Source organism: Neurospora tetrasperma (assembly GCF_000213175.1).
Source record: "Neurospora tetrasperma FGSC 2508 unplaced genomic scaffold NEUTE1scaffold_81, whole genome shotgun sequence".
Classification (NCBI taxonomy): Eukaryota; Fungi; Ascomycota; class Sordariomycetes; order Sordariales; family Sordariaceae; genus Neurospora; species Neurospora tetrasperma.
In genome coordinates this window covers 7,019,710-7,036,759 of record NW_009799179.1, presented here as the reverse complement: position 1 = coordinate 7,036,759, position 17,050 = coordinate 7,019,710, and the positions used below count along the sequence as shown (strand labels likewise).

At 52.0% G+C, this 17,050-nt stretch overlaps 5 protein-coding genes across 5 annotated transcripts; 2 read left to right on the top strand and 3 right to left on the bottom strand.

Annotated features, from left to right (window-relative positions):
- Nucleotides 1-331: 331 nt before the first annotated feature.
- Nucleotides 332-1,369, top strand: NEUTE1DRAFT_114949 (uncharacterized protein; the record flags this gene model as incomplete). The annotated part of the gene is made up of 4 exons (XM_009858410.1): nt 332-403; nt 436-793; nt 873-1,122; nt 1,327-1,369. 4 exons carry the CDS (start codon nt 332-334, stop codon nt 1,367-1,369), a joined length of 723 nt encoding a protein of 240 aa, XP_009856712.1.
- A 1,401-nt stretch (nt 1,370-2,770) lies between these two features.
- On the top strand, nt 2,771-6,249 carry NEUTE1DRAFT_73358 (uncharacterized protein; the record flags this gene model as incomplete). Its single annotated transcript, XM_009858409.1, has 8 exons — nt 2,771-2,879; nt 2,964-3,008; nt 3,177-3,734; nt 3,793-4,137; nt 4,202-4,483; nt 4,535-5,088; nt 5,158-5,648; nt 5,711-6,249. The coding sequence occupies 8 exons, from the start codon at nt 2,771-2,773 to the stop codon at nt 6,009-6,011; spliced, it is 2,685 nt and encodes an 894-aa protein (XP_009856711.1).
- An 887-nt stretch (nt 6,250-7,136) lies between these two features.
- On the bottom strand, nt 7,137-8,718 carry NEUTE1DRAFT_51934 (uncharacterized protein; the record flags this gene model as incomplete). The annotated part of the gene is made up of 3 exons (XM_009857276.1): nt 7,137-7,894; nt 8,100-8,141; nt 8,250-8,718. 3 exons carry the CDS (start codon nt 8,716-8,718, stop codon nt 7,137-7,139), a joined length of 1,269 nt encoding a protein of 422 aa, XP_009855578.1.
- A 341-nt stretch (nt 8,719-9,059) lies between these two features.
- NEUTE1DRAFT_73353 (uncharacterized protein) lies at nt 9,060-14,534 on the bottom strand (the record flags this gene model as incomplete). Its single annotated transcript, XM_009858408.1, has 7 exons — nt 9,060-10,146; nt 10,201-11,469; nt 11,536-11,979; nt 12,045-12,884; nt 13,040-13,625; nt 13,683-13,783; nt 13,860-14,534. The coding sequence occupies 7 exons, from the start codon at nt 14,532-14,534 to the stop codon at nt 9,601-9,603; spliced, it is 4,461 nt and encodes a 1,486-aa protein (XP_009856710.1).
- A 1,156-nt stretch (nt 14,535-15,690) lies between these two features.
- Nucleotides 15,691-16,914, bottom strand: NEUTE1DRAFT_73350 (uncharacterized protein; the record flags this gene model as incomplete). Its single annotated transcript, XM_009858407.1, has 4 exons — nt 15,691-15,877; nt 15,992-16,051; nt 16,128-16,437; nt 16,524-16,914. 4 exons carry the CDS (start codon nt 16,805-16,807, stop codon nt 15,845-15,847), a joined length of 687 nt encoding a protein of 228 aa, XP_009856709.1.
- Between the last annotated feature and the right edge of the window lie 136 nt (nt 16,915-17,050).

The window sequence follows — 17,050 nt, the reverse complement described above, 5'->3', positions numbered from 1 at the left end:
CGGTAGACGCTTCTCAAAGATTGTTTGACACATGACCGTGGTAATGGAGATTCCTCTCGCTAACACTCATGAGCTCAGTGTAGTCGAGTTGCTAGGGAATGCCTTCGCCGGTTACCGTGAACTCGCCCAGAGGTCTTTCCAGATTTACCTTGTCAACTGAGGAGGTCAGTGTCAAAAAAATAAAAAAAAATAAAAAAACATCCCCTTCTACTCACCAAGACAAGCTGTAGGCCTAGAAGTGCCTATACTGCGTAAACAGCGTCTATTCGCACACTCATCTTGAACCCAGCGTGAGCCAAGTACAAACAATACTTTGCTTGTTTTCGAAGCCATGGTCGATACGCTCACCTTGGATGCAACCCAAAGGGCTGCTACGGGTACATTCCATGGCGGCAGGAGAGGGGTGAGTGAATAGGTAGGTACCTACCTAGGTAGGTATTAGAGATGCTGATTCGAGGCCCATTCTTCCAGTTCTTCCCCACCTCGGGACCACAGTTTCTTGAACCTGCCCCCTTGAGTCCGTCTTTCCATACGCGGCCACTCTCCTCGCTCCCGCACATCCCCGCCATCACAACATCCACTCTCCCACCTCAAGTTCCGCCCGCCTCCGTCAAATCTGCAGTGGGTATCAGCATCAACATCCCGTCAGTTGGGGCTAGAGAGCCAGCAACGACGGGAACCAAGAGGGAGCCCCCGAAAGTCGTCATCAAGCACCCGGATACCTTACAGCAGAGCACGAACTTTGTGATTATGTTGGCCATGTGCCACTGTCATTTCTTTGCCCCGTACGATAGTAAGCTGGACCAGCGAAGAACCTATCCAACAGCGAATGGCAGTATTTGCGGCTTAAGGAACACCGGATACGAATGCAGGTTGCCTCGCTCACCTGGCTTCTAGAATAGCAAGAGGTCTACGGCGGTTGATGCTCTACAGTATCCGCAAGGTGCCGTCCCCAGGTGTCCCCCATATCTACCTCTGCGCACCTATGTATTCGGCAGCATTCCACTTGCACGGAAACACAGTAAAAAGAGCTGATTCCGTCGAGGAGCTGCTGCCGTCGGTTCCCATCGGTAGCAGTGGAATTAGGGTTCCATTGCGGGACCAGCCAAATGCCATTGTCACGTATGTTTCATGTGCTTTGGGGCGGCGGCATTGGGGCGGGTTCCTTGTCCCGCCGCCAGACTTCTGCTAGGTATGCATTCTTTTGGTCAATCTTCCCATCTGCAGCAACTTGTTCTAGGTTCTCAGGCTGGCGTGTAGTGCGATGTCGTAGAGTAACATCGAGGTGCCACCACGAATTACTATATTCGTACACATGCGTATTAGTAATGGCAACCCCCCCAAGACAACGGGCACGAGGTATATGTAAGGGCAAGGAACTTGGTAATATACCCCAGCGCTTCTGACATGTACACATCCAGCGAGTCCTTCCGTACGGCTTTGTTCTGTGTTCACCGACTGCGGTGTCTTCTTTGCTGTTCATGGAAAGAAACCGCCACAGTCTGTACAAAGTACCTCAAGACATGCAAACTCGGCACACGTCATTCATGGCTTGAGATAGGATCCTAAGAAGTGTCAAAAGTCAGTTGCATGAGGTGTTCTGTAGAGATTATAGTGAAATGCGTGTCCAAACAGCGGAGAGCACGATTTAAACCCCCGAACAAAGCGAGTCCAATTGAGCGCTAGGGGATCCATGTCCAGGCCGCATGGCTGATCCTGATGAAGCCAGTCTTCCATTGGGATTAGTGTAGTTTGTAGCATGGGTGAACCCCCTCGTCGTCAGCCAGGCCCTGTTTTTATGCTGCACAATGTTTACCTTGGCGGGCCGTAAGTGCACACTGTATGCCACGCCACTACACTACATACGGCCACCCCAAATCACTGCACCAATCCACCGTGAAAGATCAGGGACGAGCTGGGGCCGGGAGAACGCATCCATCCGCAGACGACGACCCAGTGGAAAGGTAATAGGTAGTTGGGCTGGCTTCCCTGGTGGTGTACGGATATACCTTTCTCTACAGCCTAAACCTCCTGTAAAAGCTCAATCCATCGTGATCCCTAAAATCCCCTCCCATCCCCCCTTGTTTCACTCAGTTCCTTCACTGTTACCACTGACAAGCTGCGACATATACTGCCTCGCCGTGGAAAAGTTGTATACGCGCTTGCTGTGTGCGGTCAGCTTGTCCCTGCCCCTGGCCATCGACAGTTGAGGCTACTCTTGGTATCACCGCTACCTACCTGTACTACTTGGGAAGTCCATACACCTGCTAGTGCCACATAGGTACCTCTAGATAGAGATAGTGCAGAGGTGGTCAGTACAACTTAAACGCTCCTTCCACCAGCAACGCTACTATCGGCCGGCCAACGCAACGTTCAAATAAAACTACCTCTACCTGCCACTTCCCTACCAGCACGGGCACTGGCCTCCACTGCCTACTACATCATCAATTGAGCCGGCCCAGCAACTTCAGTTTCAACACCGCCCACATCAGACCCTCGAACTCAATTCGCGCGCCGACATCTCGGATACACCTCTGTTCCCCGAACACATCGAACGGTGCCGCCAGGAATACACTACACCCATTTTTAGGACTCAACCGCGACATTTGGACGATTTTTAAACCGATCCGACTCATGAACCAAGGATAGCGAGAAGCCAATGTGCAAGCGCTGATTCTCCCGCCATTCGCCAACAGCACCAGACTCTGAAACTGTCATCCCATCTTACCTCTACACTCGACATCAGACGATATCGCTGCTTCTTCTGAGCATGTCGAACGACCCGTCAGTGCGCCGGCTGCTCCCGCAGACTTCGCAGATGGGTGCATTTACCTTTGCGCCGCCTGCTTACCAGCAACCGCCACGCGAAACTCAGAAAAGTGCGACCCCTATCAGTCTTGTCTCCTGGATAAATTAGGAAAATAAGAGAACGTCCGTTAACCAGTTTGCTGTTTGATTCTTAGACTATGTCTTCGTTGACGAACACAATCGCCACAAGCGGTTGAAGGGTATGTACTTTCTCAGCATCAATCAATTTCAAGCAAGCAAGAAAGCGAACATACACCCACCCGATAGTCCACCCGTGTTGTTTCCTCGTTGGGACAATCCCTTTTTTTGTCTCACAGAGGAGGCATCAAGACACCAAACAAGACCTTGAGACTGATGGTCTTATGTAGTTATGAGAGCCTGCGAAGGATGCCGAAGAAGGAAGATCAAATGCGACGCCGCCACCACCAACACTTGGCCCTGTTCGGCATGCATCCGCCTCAAGCTTCATTGCGTTCGGCCAAATGGATTTGATGGAGCCGCCGAACCCCAAGTTTACGAACCTCCACGTGCCCAGTTCGACTCGTCATCTGTTCCGGAGAGTTATCACCAGCAGCAACTGGCTTTGACCGACCACCAACAGCTCCTTACGCATGCTCAAGCTCCCAAAGCCACGCCGATATATCCTCCTCAAACCTCCTTCCAGGACACGGCAGCGCTGTACCATACAGTGCCGTACACGCAGCCGCAAGCTGTACCCCAGAACCTCCAGTATGCTGCCGTGCACTCTGCATATGCGACCCCGGATTCCTTTCCGACGCCCCCCTCCATGCACCAGGTACCCCAGGTGTCACAGCTACCTCAAATTTCTCAACATCCTTCTTCACCTGAGGACTTTCAATCCGAATATGCGCAGCAGGACTTGGCAGACCTTCTGGGTTCGCTCAAGGTCAACGAAGCAGGAACAGGTGAGAATAGGCGGCTGCTATTGAGTTCGAGAGCTTTTCAGGTTTAACATGGTTCTAGCTCCGTATTTGAACAGCAAAATGCGATCGGCCGATGATGAAGAGCCCTCCGTAGAAGAGACCGAAGAGGACCAGTTTACGAAGAACCTGCCGCCTTTGACGGCGGGCAAGATTCGCATACCGCCCGCTTTGATGCCGTCGGAAGATCTGTGCCTCCACTACTTCGATCTCTACTTTACGCACACGCATCCTTATGTTCCAGTGCTGGACAAGAATCAGTTCTATCATCAGTGGCACAATAACCGGGAGGCTATTTCGCCCCTTATCCTCGAGGCCATTTTTGCGATTGCTAATCGTCTGGCTGATGATGCGGCGCAAGGCCAGCAGTGGCTTTATCTTGCAACACGTACGAGTCCCGTCCTTGCTCTATTTGCTCATCAGCTAATTTTTTTTTTTTTTTTTGATTCAAGGACATGCCGATTCGTTTCTTGATGTACCTCGATTGAGCACCCTTCAGGCATCACTGATCCTTCTCAAGGCGAGGGAACAGGCACCGAAGAAGGGCTACTACTACCGCTCTTGGATGAGTATTGTCCAATGTGTTACAATGGCTAAGGACCTTGGGCTGGACGAGCACTATGCTGATCACCAAGCCGGTCGATCATGTGGCTTAAGTCCTGCAGAGTGTCAGCTGAGAGACAGAATTTGGCAGACTATTTTCATCGTGGAGATCATGATTGGTACTCCTCAAGGTAAGTCAAGGGTTTCTCTTCCTGGCACACGAGATACTGATATTTTGTTAGGAAAAACGGATCTTGCGGTCGAAGAAGAGACTGTCAATTTTGAAGTTCCGAGACCCTTGCCCAACGGCGACACGTCGGAGTATCATGTATCCCGAAATTTTGTTTACTTTTCTAGGGTTGTTCGCAACGTCTGCCGGATGAGCAGAGTTTATTCACGCCTCAAGAGAAACAAGGAGTGGGGTATCGACCCTGAATTCGTTCAGATTAGGCCTGCCATGGACGCATGGTTAACTGACCTACCACATGACCTTCAGCTTGATTTCCCTGTTGATGGGTCGCCTCCGTGGTTGCCCTCCTCGTTTGTCGGCAATATGCATTCGTATTATCACCTTAGCATCATTTTGTTCTACAGGCCTCAGCTGGCCCACATGACGCCGACAGGTACTGGAGGTCAATGGAAGCAGCACATGCTGGTCTCATACCGAGCCGCCAAGATGCTCTGCAGGTTACAAGAAGGCATTATCAACCAGTTTGGCATTGCCGGGTTACAGTGCATGCAGCGAGGTATCAACTTCACGCTATACGCGGTCCTCGCTTGTATCGTATTGCATTTAGTATGTCTTCGTTGCCGTTTTAGCCGCTTTCACCTAATCTTGGATCAACCCTACTAACGCTGACTTTAGGTCGCTTTGACATCACCGGATCCGGCCCTCAACGCGGAGTCGCGAGAGTACTTCACACGCCACATGCGGGTATTAGAGAAATGTATGGGTGCTTGGCCAATGCCCGATATGCAGCGGCAGATTGATTCTGTTCGGGAAGCCTTTTCCCAGGATATCAGGAAGCCGTTTGTTCTGAAGCCTAGCTTCCCCTACGGAAGCCCATCGTCAACCTCGCATCCAAGCCCACCAGGGCCGTCGTATCGATCCGATATGTCGAGGACTAGCTCCATCGACCATCAGCTCGATACGCATGTGCAACATTCTCACGTTAGTTACACCACTCATCCCCTTTCACCGCCCATTTCGGTTGGCCCAATGGACAGCAAGAGTGACTCCCATGATTTACAGTCACTTGCAATGATGTCTTCCGGTCACGGGACACAAGCACCTTCCATGGCGCAGACAATGCCACTCACGGACGCCCCCGCGTGGAACCCGTCTCGCATTTTTGAGTAAGTCATTCGGAAGAGAAAAGACTTATTTGTGGTCCTTTCGATACTAACCGGTATCCTAGTCAATGGAATGCCCAGTTTGGCAATCCCCAGGTTCAGCATCCTTCTCAGCTCACCAACCATGCCAGTCCATTGTCTCTTCCCTCTTCTGGCGCCTCGGAAACTAGCCTCCAAGACTTGCAGGCGGCCCAGGCTCAGCTTTCTCCCGTTTCACAGCAGATGCCGCAGTACCCAACCAACCCTGTACAGACCTTCGTCACCCCTGCGATGTGGCAAGAGTCTGTGGCTAGTGTCTACGAGGGAGGCCTCAAGCGTTCATGGGGCGATTACGATGGCCATATGCCAGTCAAGCGTAACCGATAACAGCTGGACAATTCATCGCGCGGCGTAGCGCGTCACACACATGCTTGCGCCAAATCCAGCACCCACACAACCCGACTACTGTTGCACGGGACGAGAACATTGAGACTGCCAGGATTTGATAGTCTCCTGGTTAATGATATACCAGGTTACGGGCGAATCAAAACGGCATTGCATGACATATATGCTTGTGTAACACTGACAGAGTTTCAATGATGTTATGATAACGACTTTTGACCTAAGCATCAGCAGAAATGGCTTGTTCTCGTTATTTTGTCATATCTTCTCGACAGCACGGGCAAAAAAGGAATATCTGTATCAGGTATATATCGATCGGAGAAGAAAAATAAGAGAAGAAGAAAACCCAGTCGACGGTGGCTGGTACACCGCGGCAGGGAACTATCAACAGGGCATCATCCGGGGAGGAAAGTATTTTGATTCTCCGTCCCCGGAAGACGAGACCGTAGGGGTGGTGGGATCTAGGATCTTGATCACCAAGCAGTGGAGGTCTTTTTTTTCTCTTGTACGTTCACCATTCTCCGGTGGTCGAAAATATGGATACCATTCGTCTCTTTATGGATATCTTTTGCAGCATTTGTATTATTAGTTCTATACCACGGTCAGGCGAAAGTTGCGTTACATATCCATCAGGAGGCTTGCAAATTTGGTGTCAATAATGGTTCGTGAGGTGGTGTTGTCAGAGTTGAGAGACTTGATTGTTGTGATCAGAAATGTACGCGCCATGTGCTGGCTGGGACGGATAGCTATGTGTTGGGCTGACGGTTAATGATCTACATGAAGCATTGGATGGGAATAGTTCTATAGGATGACCGTAGTATAGAGAAAACGTTTTCACTGAAAGGTTATCGTGGTTTTAAAAGCACGGTCAGTCCAATGTTACAATGTTAACATGTAAGCGATCGATCTTACCACAGGAGTAACCTATACCCCTATCAAGTCTATGATGTCAATGAGCCCTTCACACATCACCTTTCACAGATACAAGCATCATCATCTGGCCACGCCGACAATATCACTACTCTATTGGCAACTATTCATACACCCACAACTACACCCTGCAACTCGCTTCCACCAGTCCCTACTCCCTCCTCGGCTCTCATCCTCCCTTCACCTACCCCCCTTCCTTCTCTCCGCCTCCCTAATCGCTCTTTTCTCAATCAAACCCCGAATCTCCTCCCAAACCCTCGCCTCCTTCACCCCTCTCTTCTCCGCCGTCTTTTGGGGAACATCAGTAACATAAAACTCTTTGACCGTCTTGAACCGAGTCCAGGAGAGAATCTTTTGCCTCCATCCATGCTGTTTTCCGTCTTTTAGTTGTTGCTGTTGGATTTTCCATTGTGCGGACGTCAATGGCTTGCTGCTGCTCTTGCCCTTTGCTTCTGTTATTGTAGAGCTAGCAGGGGGTTGATCAACCCGGACGAAATTCACCTTCTTGAACAATCCCTTCTGGGAGGAAGGAACAGGTCGTATATCCGATATGGCTACGCTGCTCACGCGGGGCTTGCCGATCAGTGACATGGTGACAAATTCGAGACGGGAAGCAGACTGTGGGGGCAGAGAGCGCGCGAAGCGGAGGAGGACGTCTGAGGATAGGCGGGCGTATGGGGGCAGCTTGGTAAGGTGGATTTGAGCGACGAAGGGGCGGGAGGAGTGGGCGAGGAAGAGGAAGGGGGTTAGACCGCAGGTGAAGACTGGGAAGTAGTCAGAAGTTTGTTCGTGAAGAATGGGAGGGATGGATGGGGGAAACAAACTAGCAACGCCGGCGAGTGGAGACCCGTTGACAATGTAAGCCGGAGCAACGAAGAGGCCGAAGGCGGAGAAGATCAGTACCGTGGTGAGTTTGAGGAGGGCGATGAAAATGATTTCTGTTTGGACGAGTATATCATATTAGCACCAGTGTTAATGTTCAATGAATTTGAGTAACTGGAAAAAACGGCCGAGTTATCTGAAGTAAACTCTCTGATGACATGACTTCTCGACCAAGACCATGGCACCTCCGCTGTATCTCTCGAGCCACACGGATTCCACCTGAGAAACAGATCCCACGAAATAAGAACCATCAATACTTACTCCCCTTGCCGGCATTGTAAATAAGCAAACGCTCGGGATATTCTGCAAATTAACAAACTCCCATTATTAGCTTCAACATCTCCATCTATTTCACTGCCCACTTCGTTTCACCCCGTCCAAATGGGTGAGAAAGCACAGAGAAAATCTCACCGAGATTTGGCGCCTTAAGCTGCGGGACCCCATTCGCAGCAGTCGGTCGTAGCTGAGTTTGACCCTGTGCCTGAACCTGACCCTGAGCCCGCGCTTGCGCTTGATTCCCCCCCTTTTTATTTTGCACCACCTCCGATGACGACCGAGTTGAAGTTGAAGCCAATCTGACATGAACAATCTGCATCATCCGCCAAGAAGAATTCCCCTTCCCACCCCGAGTCCGGGCGGCTTCTGCGACTGCTGGCGTATTTTGAGCCTGAGGTAGCGGTCCACTAGACATAGGACGAAAATGCTGTAATTGCCATCGTGACTGTGACGGGCCCGCCCCATGATAGATTGCAACAACATTTTGGGTGGGTGTTGTTTTGACAAGTGGTATTGTCGTCATCGTGACTGGCACTGAACGTGGAAAGCACCGTGGCACGATGCCGAGAGTGACGCCGAAGGGCGGCGGCCGCCGGACAAGCATGACGGGGGATGGGGGTTGACCGGCAAAGAAGAAGAAAACAATGAGGCGAGTGGTTTACGACTCTTCCATGCGGCTAATTGGTACTGTGATCCCAACCTAAAGCCGCCAAACTGGAAAGCAAGAAGAAGAGGAAGAACGTTTGGTTTGGAGCTTGCGTGAGCTAAGGAAGAAGTGAGTGGTGGTGGTTACAAGTAATGTGCCTGCCAAGTATGACCATCGAAGTACCTACGTGGTCCGAGCTTTCATACTTACCCGTACGCAGTCGAAAGGGGGTACTACGCAAACTAGACTGTCGGGACCTTACAGTCAGTATTCTGCAGCACAAATACCGAGATGACTAGCGTTAACGTGAAAGACACAACTATATTTGATTGACAGAATGTGATCAAATAATTCCCGTTGATAGCGGGTTTGACCCCTCGTCAAGGGACAGCCTCTAGTAATGAGAAGCCTGTACCTACGCGGAGAGTCCCCTTTACTACACTTGGTCCTCTCGAGACCCACCCCTTCCTTTGCTCTTCCCCCCTTCTCAGTATGCTTCCTTGTCTATATCTCATTCTGTAATATCGAGTTGGATTCAAATTTCATAATCAACCTAGGCCTGTTCTGTTCTGTTGATACCCACACGGTCCTTCGCCTAGGCTGAACGGAAATAAAACAAAAGCCACGACTAAAGCAAATCGTACCGCTTCCCTCAACTCCCTGATAAATTCCATCACCAAATTATCTGAACCAACATCCAACGCTGCAACCCAGAGCGTACTACTGCTGCCGAAAGGAGATGAAACGCTGAGGCCCGTCACATGAGCATCCGTCACTCACCCTATCCCTTCGTTCTCAAGGACGCCGCCCATGACCGCAATACCACGGTGGGGCTTGTGGCTATTGTGGGGGCGGCTGCTGCTGCGACTCGACCATACCGATGCCTCCCTCTTTCCACCTCTGAAACTCGTCCTTGGCTGCCTGGACTTCCTCATGGCTCAGGCCCTTCATCCAGGAGTTATTTGTCACAAACTTCTCCTTGAGGCGTTCATCACGCAGCTCTCTCTGGAACGCCTGCTTCTCCTCGTGGAAAACCTTGTCCTCTTCCGAGTCGAAGGTGGTGGTGTTGTAGACGAACCATTCCGAAGTGAATTTTTCAAACACCATCTTGGACGAATTGAGGCAAATCCTAATCACCAGGCCCTCGTCATATGCAAGTGGCTTGGGTTTATAATCATCTTCGGAGATACCCTCTGTCGCCGCGGCGTGGTTGCGGGAGAGGAATACCCTTTGGAGTTGCTTTTTATCTACTCCTTCCGTGGGCTCTTGACGCATGTAAGAAGAGATATAGTACTGCCATTGCTGGATGCGCTCCATCTCGTCCATGTAGAAGGTGGTGTCTTCCTTTTTCAGCCAGCGCACGGAAGCTTCCTTCTTGCCCGGATACTGATGACAGATTAGTATTTTGTTACATTCAACTTTCTCTCAATAGATACTTACCCAGCTGATGACGAACATATCGGCATCTTTGATGCACTTCTCCGCAAATTTACGAGCACTGATCTCGTTCTGGAAGCTGGTAGTCTCCTGCTGACGACTCTCCAGGTATGCCCTAACGAGCTCCTTGGTCTTCTCGCCCTTGGCGTCTGGGTTGTTGCAGGCAAGACCAATGCGACAAAGTGTCTTGAGCAGATCTTGGATCGTGTAAATTGTCCATCCCTTGCGAAGATAGTAGTGCCGGAGCACGTCTTGATACCGGCTCTCGTCAATCTCGCCGTTGATGAAATCTTCAATCAGCTCGACGGTACGAGGCCAGAATGTCTCCGGGTTCTTGTCGTCGAAGTAGTGTAGGCCTGGGTTGACCATGCCAAGGATCTTTGCGGGCTTAACAGCAGTCTCCCGGCGGATCTCCTCAAGGACGCTGTCTTTGCTGGCCTTGACCTCCTCGAGGCGCTTGTACAGCGTCTGGAAAACAGTGAAGAACACATACATGTTCTGGTTGCAGTAGAAGTTGTACCAGGCACGAACAAAGGGTGCATCCGCCTTCAGTTCACCATCGACATCGACAAGTCCATCAGGCTTGCCATCCTTGGTGTTCTCCAAGACGATGGGACCAATCGTGGGCAACCAGCGGTCATTCGAGACCTCCGGGACAGCCCGATCATCTGGCGCATCGGGCATCTCCTCCTCATTAGCAGACCCGACATCCGGTGTCGTCTCCTTGCTTCCTGTTGCTGCGCTATCTTCCTTTTGGCCCCGGCTACGACTACCATTACGGCCCGGATCAAGGACGCCGCGAAGTAGGTCGGATTTTTTACCGCGTCGCGTCCTGCCATTGGTGAGCTCAGCGGGCGCCGAGTCTTCTTCATCCTCTTCTCCAGAATCTTGGTCGATATCAGCAAGTCTTTCTTGTACCTTTTCTTCTGGAAGGTCAAAGAATGCCGGGATGAACGTTTCAAAGAACTCCAATATACGTCTCCTCTCCAGAGCGTTGTGCTGGCCACCCACATTCGCATAAATGACCATGAAACGAAGGAGGTCAAGGAGAAGATCCTGATCTTGGAACCCATACAGGAATTGGTAACGAGGTATCTTTGTTTTGGTCGTTCGCAGTCGGCGTTGTTCTTCATGCTTGGTCTTGATAACGTCGACCAGATGCTTTGCGGAAAGATTGCGTTTGTCGTTCGTCTTCACCTGAATACCCATGTGGTCCAGGCTCTTGAGATGCATCGTTTCGGTTTGGCTCTGCCAAACTTTCTCCCATTCGCGCTATTTATTGGGTTAGCAAACACATAGTAACAGCGAATCATAGGTCAGGGGAATGGTGATGCGTACCTGGGTGAACCTCCACTCTTCATCTTTTTGTTTGAGACGAGCCATCACGATGGGCACAACAGCGAAAGGGTTCTTAAACATTTCGTTGGCGACTTCACAGCCCTTCTCTGGCCCGTAGATCTTCTTCAACACTCGCTTGTAGATCGAAGTACTCTGCCCACCAAGACCTGCAGGCATCTTGAAGTGTGCTCGCTCCGCGGGGGTAAGCGTAAGCATTTGTTGGGCGATCGGCTCCAGGAGCTGGATGCACTTTTGGTTGGCTTCGATGTAGAAGTCGTAGTCATGACGCTCCTCTTCGATACGATGGAGTCCCTCTTCGTAACCGTTCTTGCGATGCGCAACGAAGCCCGAGTCTTCCGAAGCCCACGTCGGATGTGAGGCCCAACCATCGTTGAGTACCGAATTGCACAGTTCGTCGCGACCGCTACAAGGACGGAGACGTTCCTGTAATCCCATGATAGTTAGCGCGCCAGAAAAGAAATAGTGCTATTTTACGAAAAGGCACTTACCCGCCTAGGAAGAAGGCGATAGCTGGGACCGAAACCGCGGCAGTTGCTCAAAGAAACCTTGCCTGGCGGTGGTTCAGGGCGGTTCTCAACTACCTCTTCCGTGCCGGTGTGCCTTAGCATGTTCCTGAGGGTATTCAGCAATTCGGGGTTGCCACCCATGAAGTGATTTGCCTTGTAGATCAACACGTCCTTCTCGATCAGGTCAAGATTCCACAGGTTGATGAGTTTCATAAACTCGCCCATCGCGGTCCTGTTGCCGATATGCTTCTTGACCCTCTCGAAGAATTGTACATCATCTTGGCCGGAGGTCGAAAGCGGGATCGGACCAAGCGGTTCCGGCATGACAGGAGTTAAAGTAGGTTCGATAAAGTTGCCATCGCCGACGACGGGCTTGTGTGATAATTTGGCTCGCTTGTTGGTGGGTGCCGCTGGCTGAATGGTTGACCGCAAACTCGAGACGGGCGGCTGCTCGGATGCAGGAGGTGCGGTAGTGGGAACGGCCTTCTCCACACGGGCACGCTTCTTGCTCTCCTTGCTGGCGCTCGGCGGAGGCGCAAAGTTGCCGACCGGTGGCATTTTAGGCTGTTGATCACGAACAGGAAGGCCTGGTTGAGGAGTTGGCGTCGTGACAGCCATCGCCGCGCTGTCTTCCGGGCGCTGCTGGCCGGCCGGTCGCGTTTGCGCGGCCGATTCGGGAAGAAATTGCTTAAAATCTTCGAGCAGGTCGGGCGCCGCGTGAAACAGAGTGGTCACTTGAGAGTAGACGTCTTGAATAGGTTTTTGTTCGCGCTGGTAGGTTTGCAGGATTTCGAGGAATTGCTTATAGATTTCGGGTTTGTCCTGGAAACGGTTCTTGAAAAGAGTCAGTTTGAGTCCGTACTCAAGTTCCATGTCAAGTTCAGACGATCAAGTCTCCACAAGTACTTCCCAGCCCCATCCTTGCCACGAAAACCGCTCCCACTTATGTCGCTGCTGGCCAACGGGAATGCACTCACTTTGATCTTGTTAACATAGCTAATTGCATGATTAAACTCAACTGGCCCCCGTTTTTCAATGATTGCTTGATGAGCCACGCTGCCGTTTGAGTTGGGCTGGCCGGCCACCGTTGGTGTAGGCGTGTGCGCATTTCTAGGCGCTGGCCCAGCATGGGTGCCAGCAGCCCCGTTCTGGCCGGCTGGGACGGATCTCTGCTGAACCGGACTGGTATTCTCGAAGGGTGCATTCTGGTTAGGTCCAGAAAATCCAGCAGGGCCATTTTGTGCAGGCACGCTATACGCCACCTCGGGGCTCTCAATGCTGTGCTGCACAGTAGATGGCGGCCAATTCCCTGGTCGTGCACTTAGGAAGGCCTGACCGGGACCTGATGTTGGTTGTGCAGGTTCGAGTTGTGGCGCGCGACTTCCACCGATCGAGAACGAGGTGGAGCCTTGAGGTGTCGTAACGCGAATACTGTTCGGGTTGTTCTCCAAACCGCACTCGATGCGGTAGCCGGGTGGCAGGAATGTATTGAAGCCCTGGATTAGGTTTGGATGGCCCGCGAATAGCTCGGAAACTCTTGTGATAACTCCAGGAGTGTTTATGCTGCTTCCGGTTAGCCTGCTTCTAGAGGAGACTGTCGAACACGGAGGGCCAACATACGTTTGGCTCTTGAAATCCTTCATGATGTCCAAGAACTTGTTGTATACATCTGGTTGCTCATGAAACTGGACCTTGACCTGATCGAGATAGCTCAAAGCGTCCTGTGTTGAGAATACCGTTAGCATTCACTGGCAAATGGATTCGCACCCTGCCGACCAACCAGATGATTTTACGTACGTTAAGAATCGGCTGTTGACCTTGGGGCATTCCACTGGGGCCAGAAGGCATGGGGTGGCCAGCGCCCATGTTGGAGCCAAAGGGCAATTGTTGCATGCCACGCACACCGTCCTGCTGTAACCCCCGACCGTTCTCCTGCTGGAGAGGACCGCCAAAGAGAGACGTCGGTCCGCCCGACCCTCCTAAAGAATTATTTGGGCCGCCGGGGCCGTGAGACATTGGGGCGAACATTTGATGTTGGGTTGTCGGCGCAGCGCCAGGCCCGCCGTGTGGAGGAGGCCGACCGGATTCATGTTGTAGTTGCGGGCCGAAAGCGGGAGCAGGTCCCGTTGGTGCGCCAATGGGCATGGAAGGAGCAGAGCCTCCGTGATTGGCAAGTAAGCCGCCGGGGCTGTGAATGGTAGTTGCAACTCTGGAGGCGACCGGTTGGTGGATGGGGATCGAGCCAGCACTGCTATGGTGAGGGGTGGTGGCGGGTTGATAGGGTTCCCGGTGCTGACGTTCGGCGTCGTCGCGCTCACGTTCTCGCTCGCGTTCGCGGGTCTGTTCGCGGTCCCTCTCTCGTCGTGCTAGTTCTTCCTGTTGAATGGCGCGATGTCTTTGCTCCTCGAGTTCGCGGTCACGGTCGCGATCAAAGGGGCCACCGCCATGCAGAGGCTGGGGCTGGGAGTTCATCGTGGTTGGACTGTTCGAAGGCTCTGGGGGATCGGCGTCAGTTGCAATGCCAACGACGCGAGATGCAAGTATTTGTTAGGGGTGATGCAGGAATGAGCTGAATGTGACCGGAGCGCTGGTGGGGGGTTTGGAGAGGAGCAAGGTTTGGTTGCGTGATGAAGTCAAAGGTGGTGAAAGGATGGCAAGGCTTAGAAGCGGGAGTGCGCTGCGGCAGGCGCTTCGTTGCTTGCCTGACATCGGCCTCACCTAGTTCGGCGAGGCGGGAGCCCTAGGAGCTCTGTCAGGGGACCAGGCAGGGCAGGGCAAAAGCTGGGCTGGAAGAACACGAAGAAGGGGGGGAAGGAGCTTGGCGCGTACAGCTGCGACAGGTGTCATAGAACCTCTCTGCGACCATCGATGGACAAATGCCCTCTGGATTTCGAATGCTCAAGAGGATCCCGACTGAACTTGGATTTTGGTACGGCTGTCGACAACCAGGGCTTGGTTCAGTAGAGGATTTTAGCGACCAAGTAGATGTCGGAAATCAAACGTAGCAAGCAGTGTTGTGTCGCAAGACCGGCAACCGGGGCGCAGATCTCTTTCCGCCTTTCCAACTGATAGCGATAAGGCGGCAAAATGTCGCGAAGCCTGATTCCAGCAAATCAAAACCCAGGAAATTCACTCTTCTGCTACTCCTGACCCACCAAGGCTTCTTATCGTCCGTACTCACCCCTTACGTATCTATTTTATCGCCGATAGAGCCCGAATATGACACAAGGCGCGCATTTCAAGAACCGGTGACGGGATTTGGCTGTTTGAATCGGATATCTCTTTACGAGGCCAAACGGTTGACCAAGTTCGAAGTCCATCACGCAGAAAGCTCAGAAAAAAATCAATTTGTTATTCAGGCTCGTGTTCTACCGCATGGACGTCGTTTGGGCCGATTTCAGCGCCGTCAACGTGCGGTGTCATCATCATTCCTGTCATATGCGGTGGGTCCTGTTCGAAGACTTGCCAGCGGCTACCGCCTACCATAACCGTTAGGGTGACCAGCAGAGGCATCAGTTCTCAGACAGCCGGACTGCACTAAAATCCACAAGCATCCACTCCGATACCTCGTTATCGCGAGCTTTATCGCAAAAACCTGATGTCCTCCTGTTCAGTTGTTGTCCATATTATCACTGAAAACCAAGATATTCATTGCTTGCTATGTGACCGAGTCAATTTCATCATCAGACTTCCCACCCGTTGATGATATTCCAGGGTTCAGTACCATGCTCTGATTCAGACCCGAAAGCTTCCCTCGTCCTAACCTCCGTCGTCAACTCCTTTCAGGAGGCATTCCGAACGCCTTTCAAGATCCACTGTCCGATCCAAGTCTCAAGGTCAGTATTTCCGCGACAAACAAACTCCGGGCAAGAAAATGCCCAGTGAGGACAATAGCAGTGGACGCAAGATAATGAACCGAGTGAACTTACCACTTCGCCATTGACGACACTGCTACCTACACTAAGAACCTCGATGTCTCCAGGTTGGATCTGCGGTGACCATAGTGTCAGTATAACCATATGAGGTCGAGGAGGCTGTGCTGTGGTTTCTTTTATGTCCTCTTACACGTTTCACACCGTCTTTCTCCTCCCACCAGACCTCCGTATCACCGCTCACCGGCTTGATCTTCTCCCCCGCCGGCCATGGGCTGGTTGGAATCAAATGAGCCTCGACAAACCTGCGCAGGTTGCGCTGCGCTCTCCCCTGTCCATCGTCGCCTTCATATGCATTTGCGCCCAAAGCGCTGTAGTCTCTCGGGTCTTCCCATGGCTTCCGTGGAAGGTTTTCTATCGCCGAGTTGAGGGGCGCGAGGACAGTCGTATTCCTGGCCGGATCGTCTAGACGCTGCGATGGAGACTCGATGCCCCTAAGGAATCTATCATGTTTTGAAATGTCAGCTAGTCCTCGGACGACCAGAGTCGACAGCGCTTTTTTCAATTAAAGACAAGGAAGGCGACTCACCCTGCAAAAAGATTTATGCTCTTATCTCGACCCATAACATCCGAAAGCATGACAGAGCTGCCACCCCCTGCGTTCGCGGGGCCGTCTGCTTGGGGCGCTCCGGAAGGCGGCATGGCTGGGCCGAGTCCTCCGGCAGGCTTTGCGAGTGGTATTTGCGCGTGGTTGACCGACTGCGACTGTGCTTGTTGCTTGATATCAGAAGCGGTTCGATGCAGAGGATCAAAGAGTTGAGCGAAGGCGACTGCTGCAGTTGGCGCAAGGACGATGTAAGGAGTGAATCGCATAGCTGTCACACTAATCAAAACTCGAGTGCTGAGGTCTCTTCTCTATGGTACGATCCGACGGTGTTCGATCACCTGCACAGAGATGTACACTAGGCGTACGTATCGCATCCCACGTTGTGGCAGAAAGCGAAACGAATAGTAGCGAGCGAGCCATTGGATAGGATGTCGGCGATGACGTACGTGCGAACTGGGGCGGGGAAGCAGTCAATCATAAGTAAGTGATTGCGGCGCTGCCATTGTGTA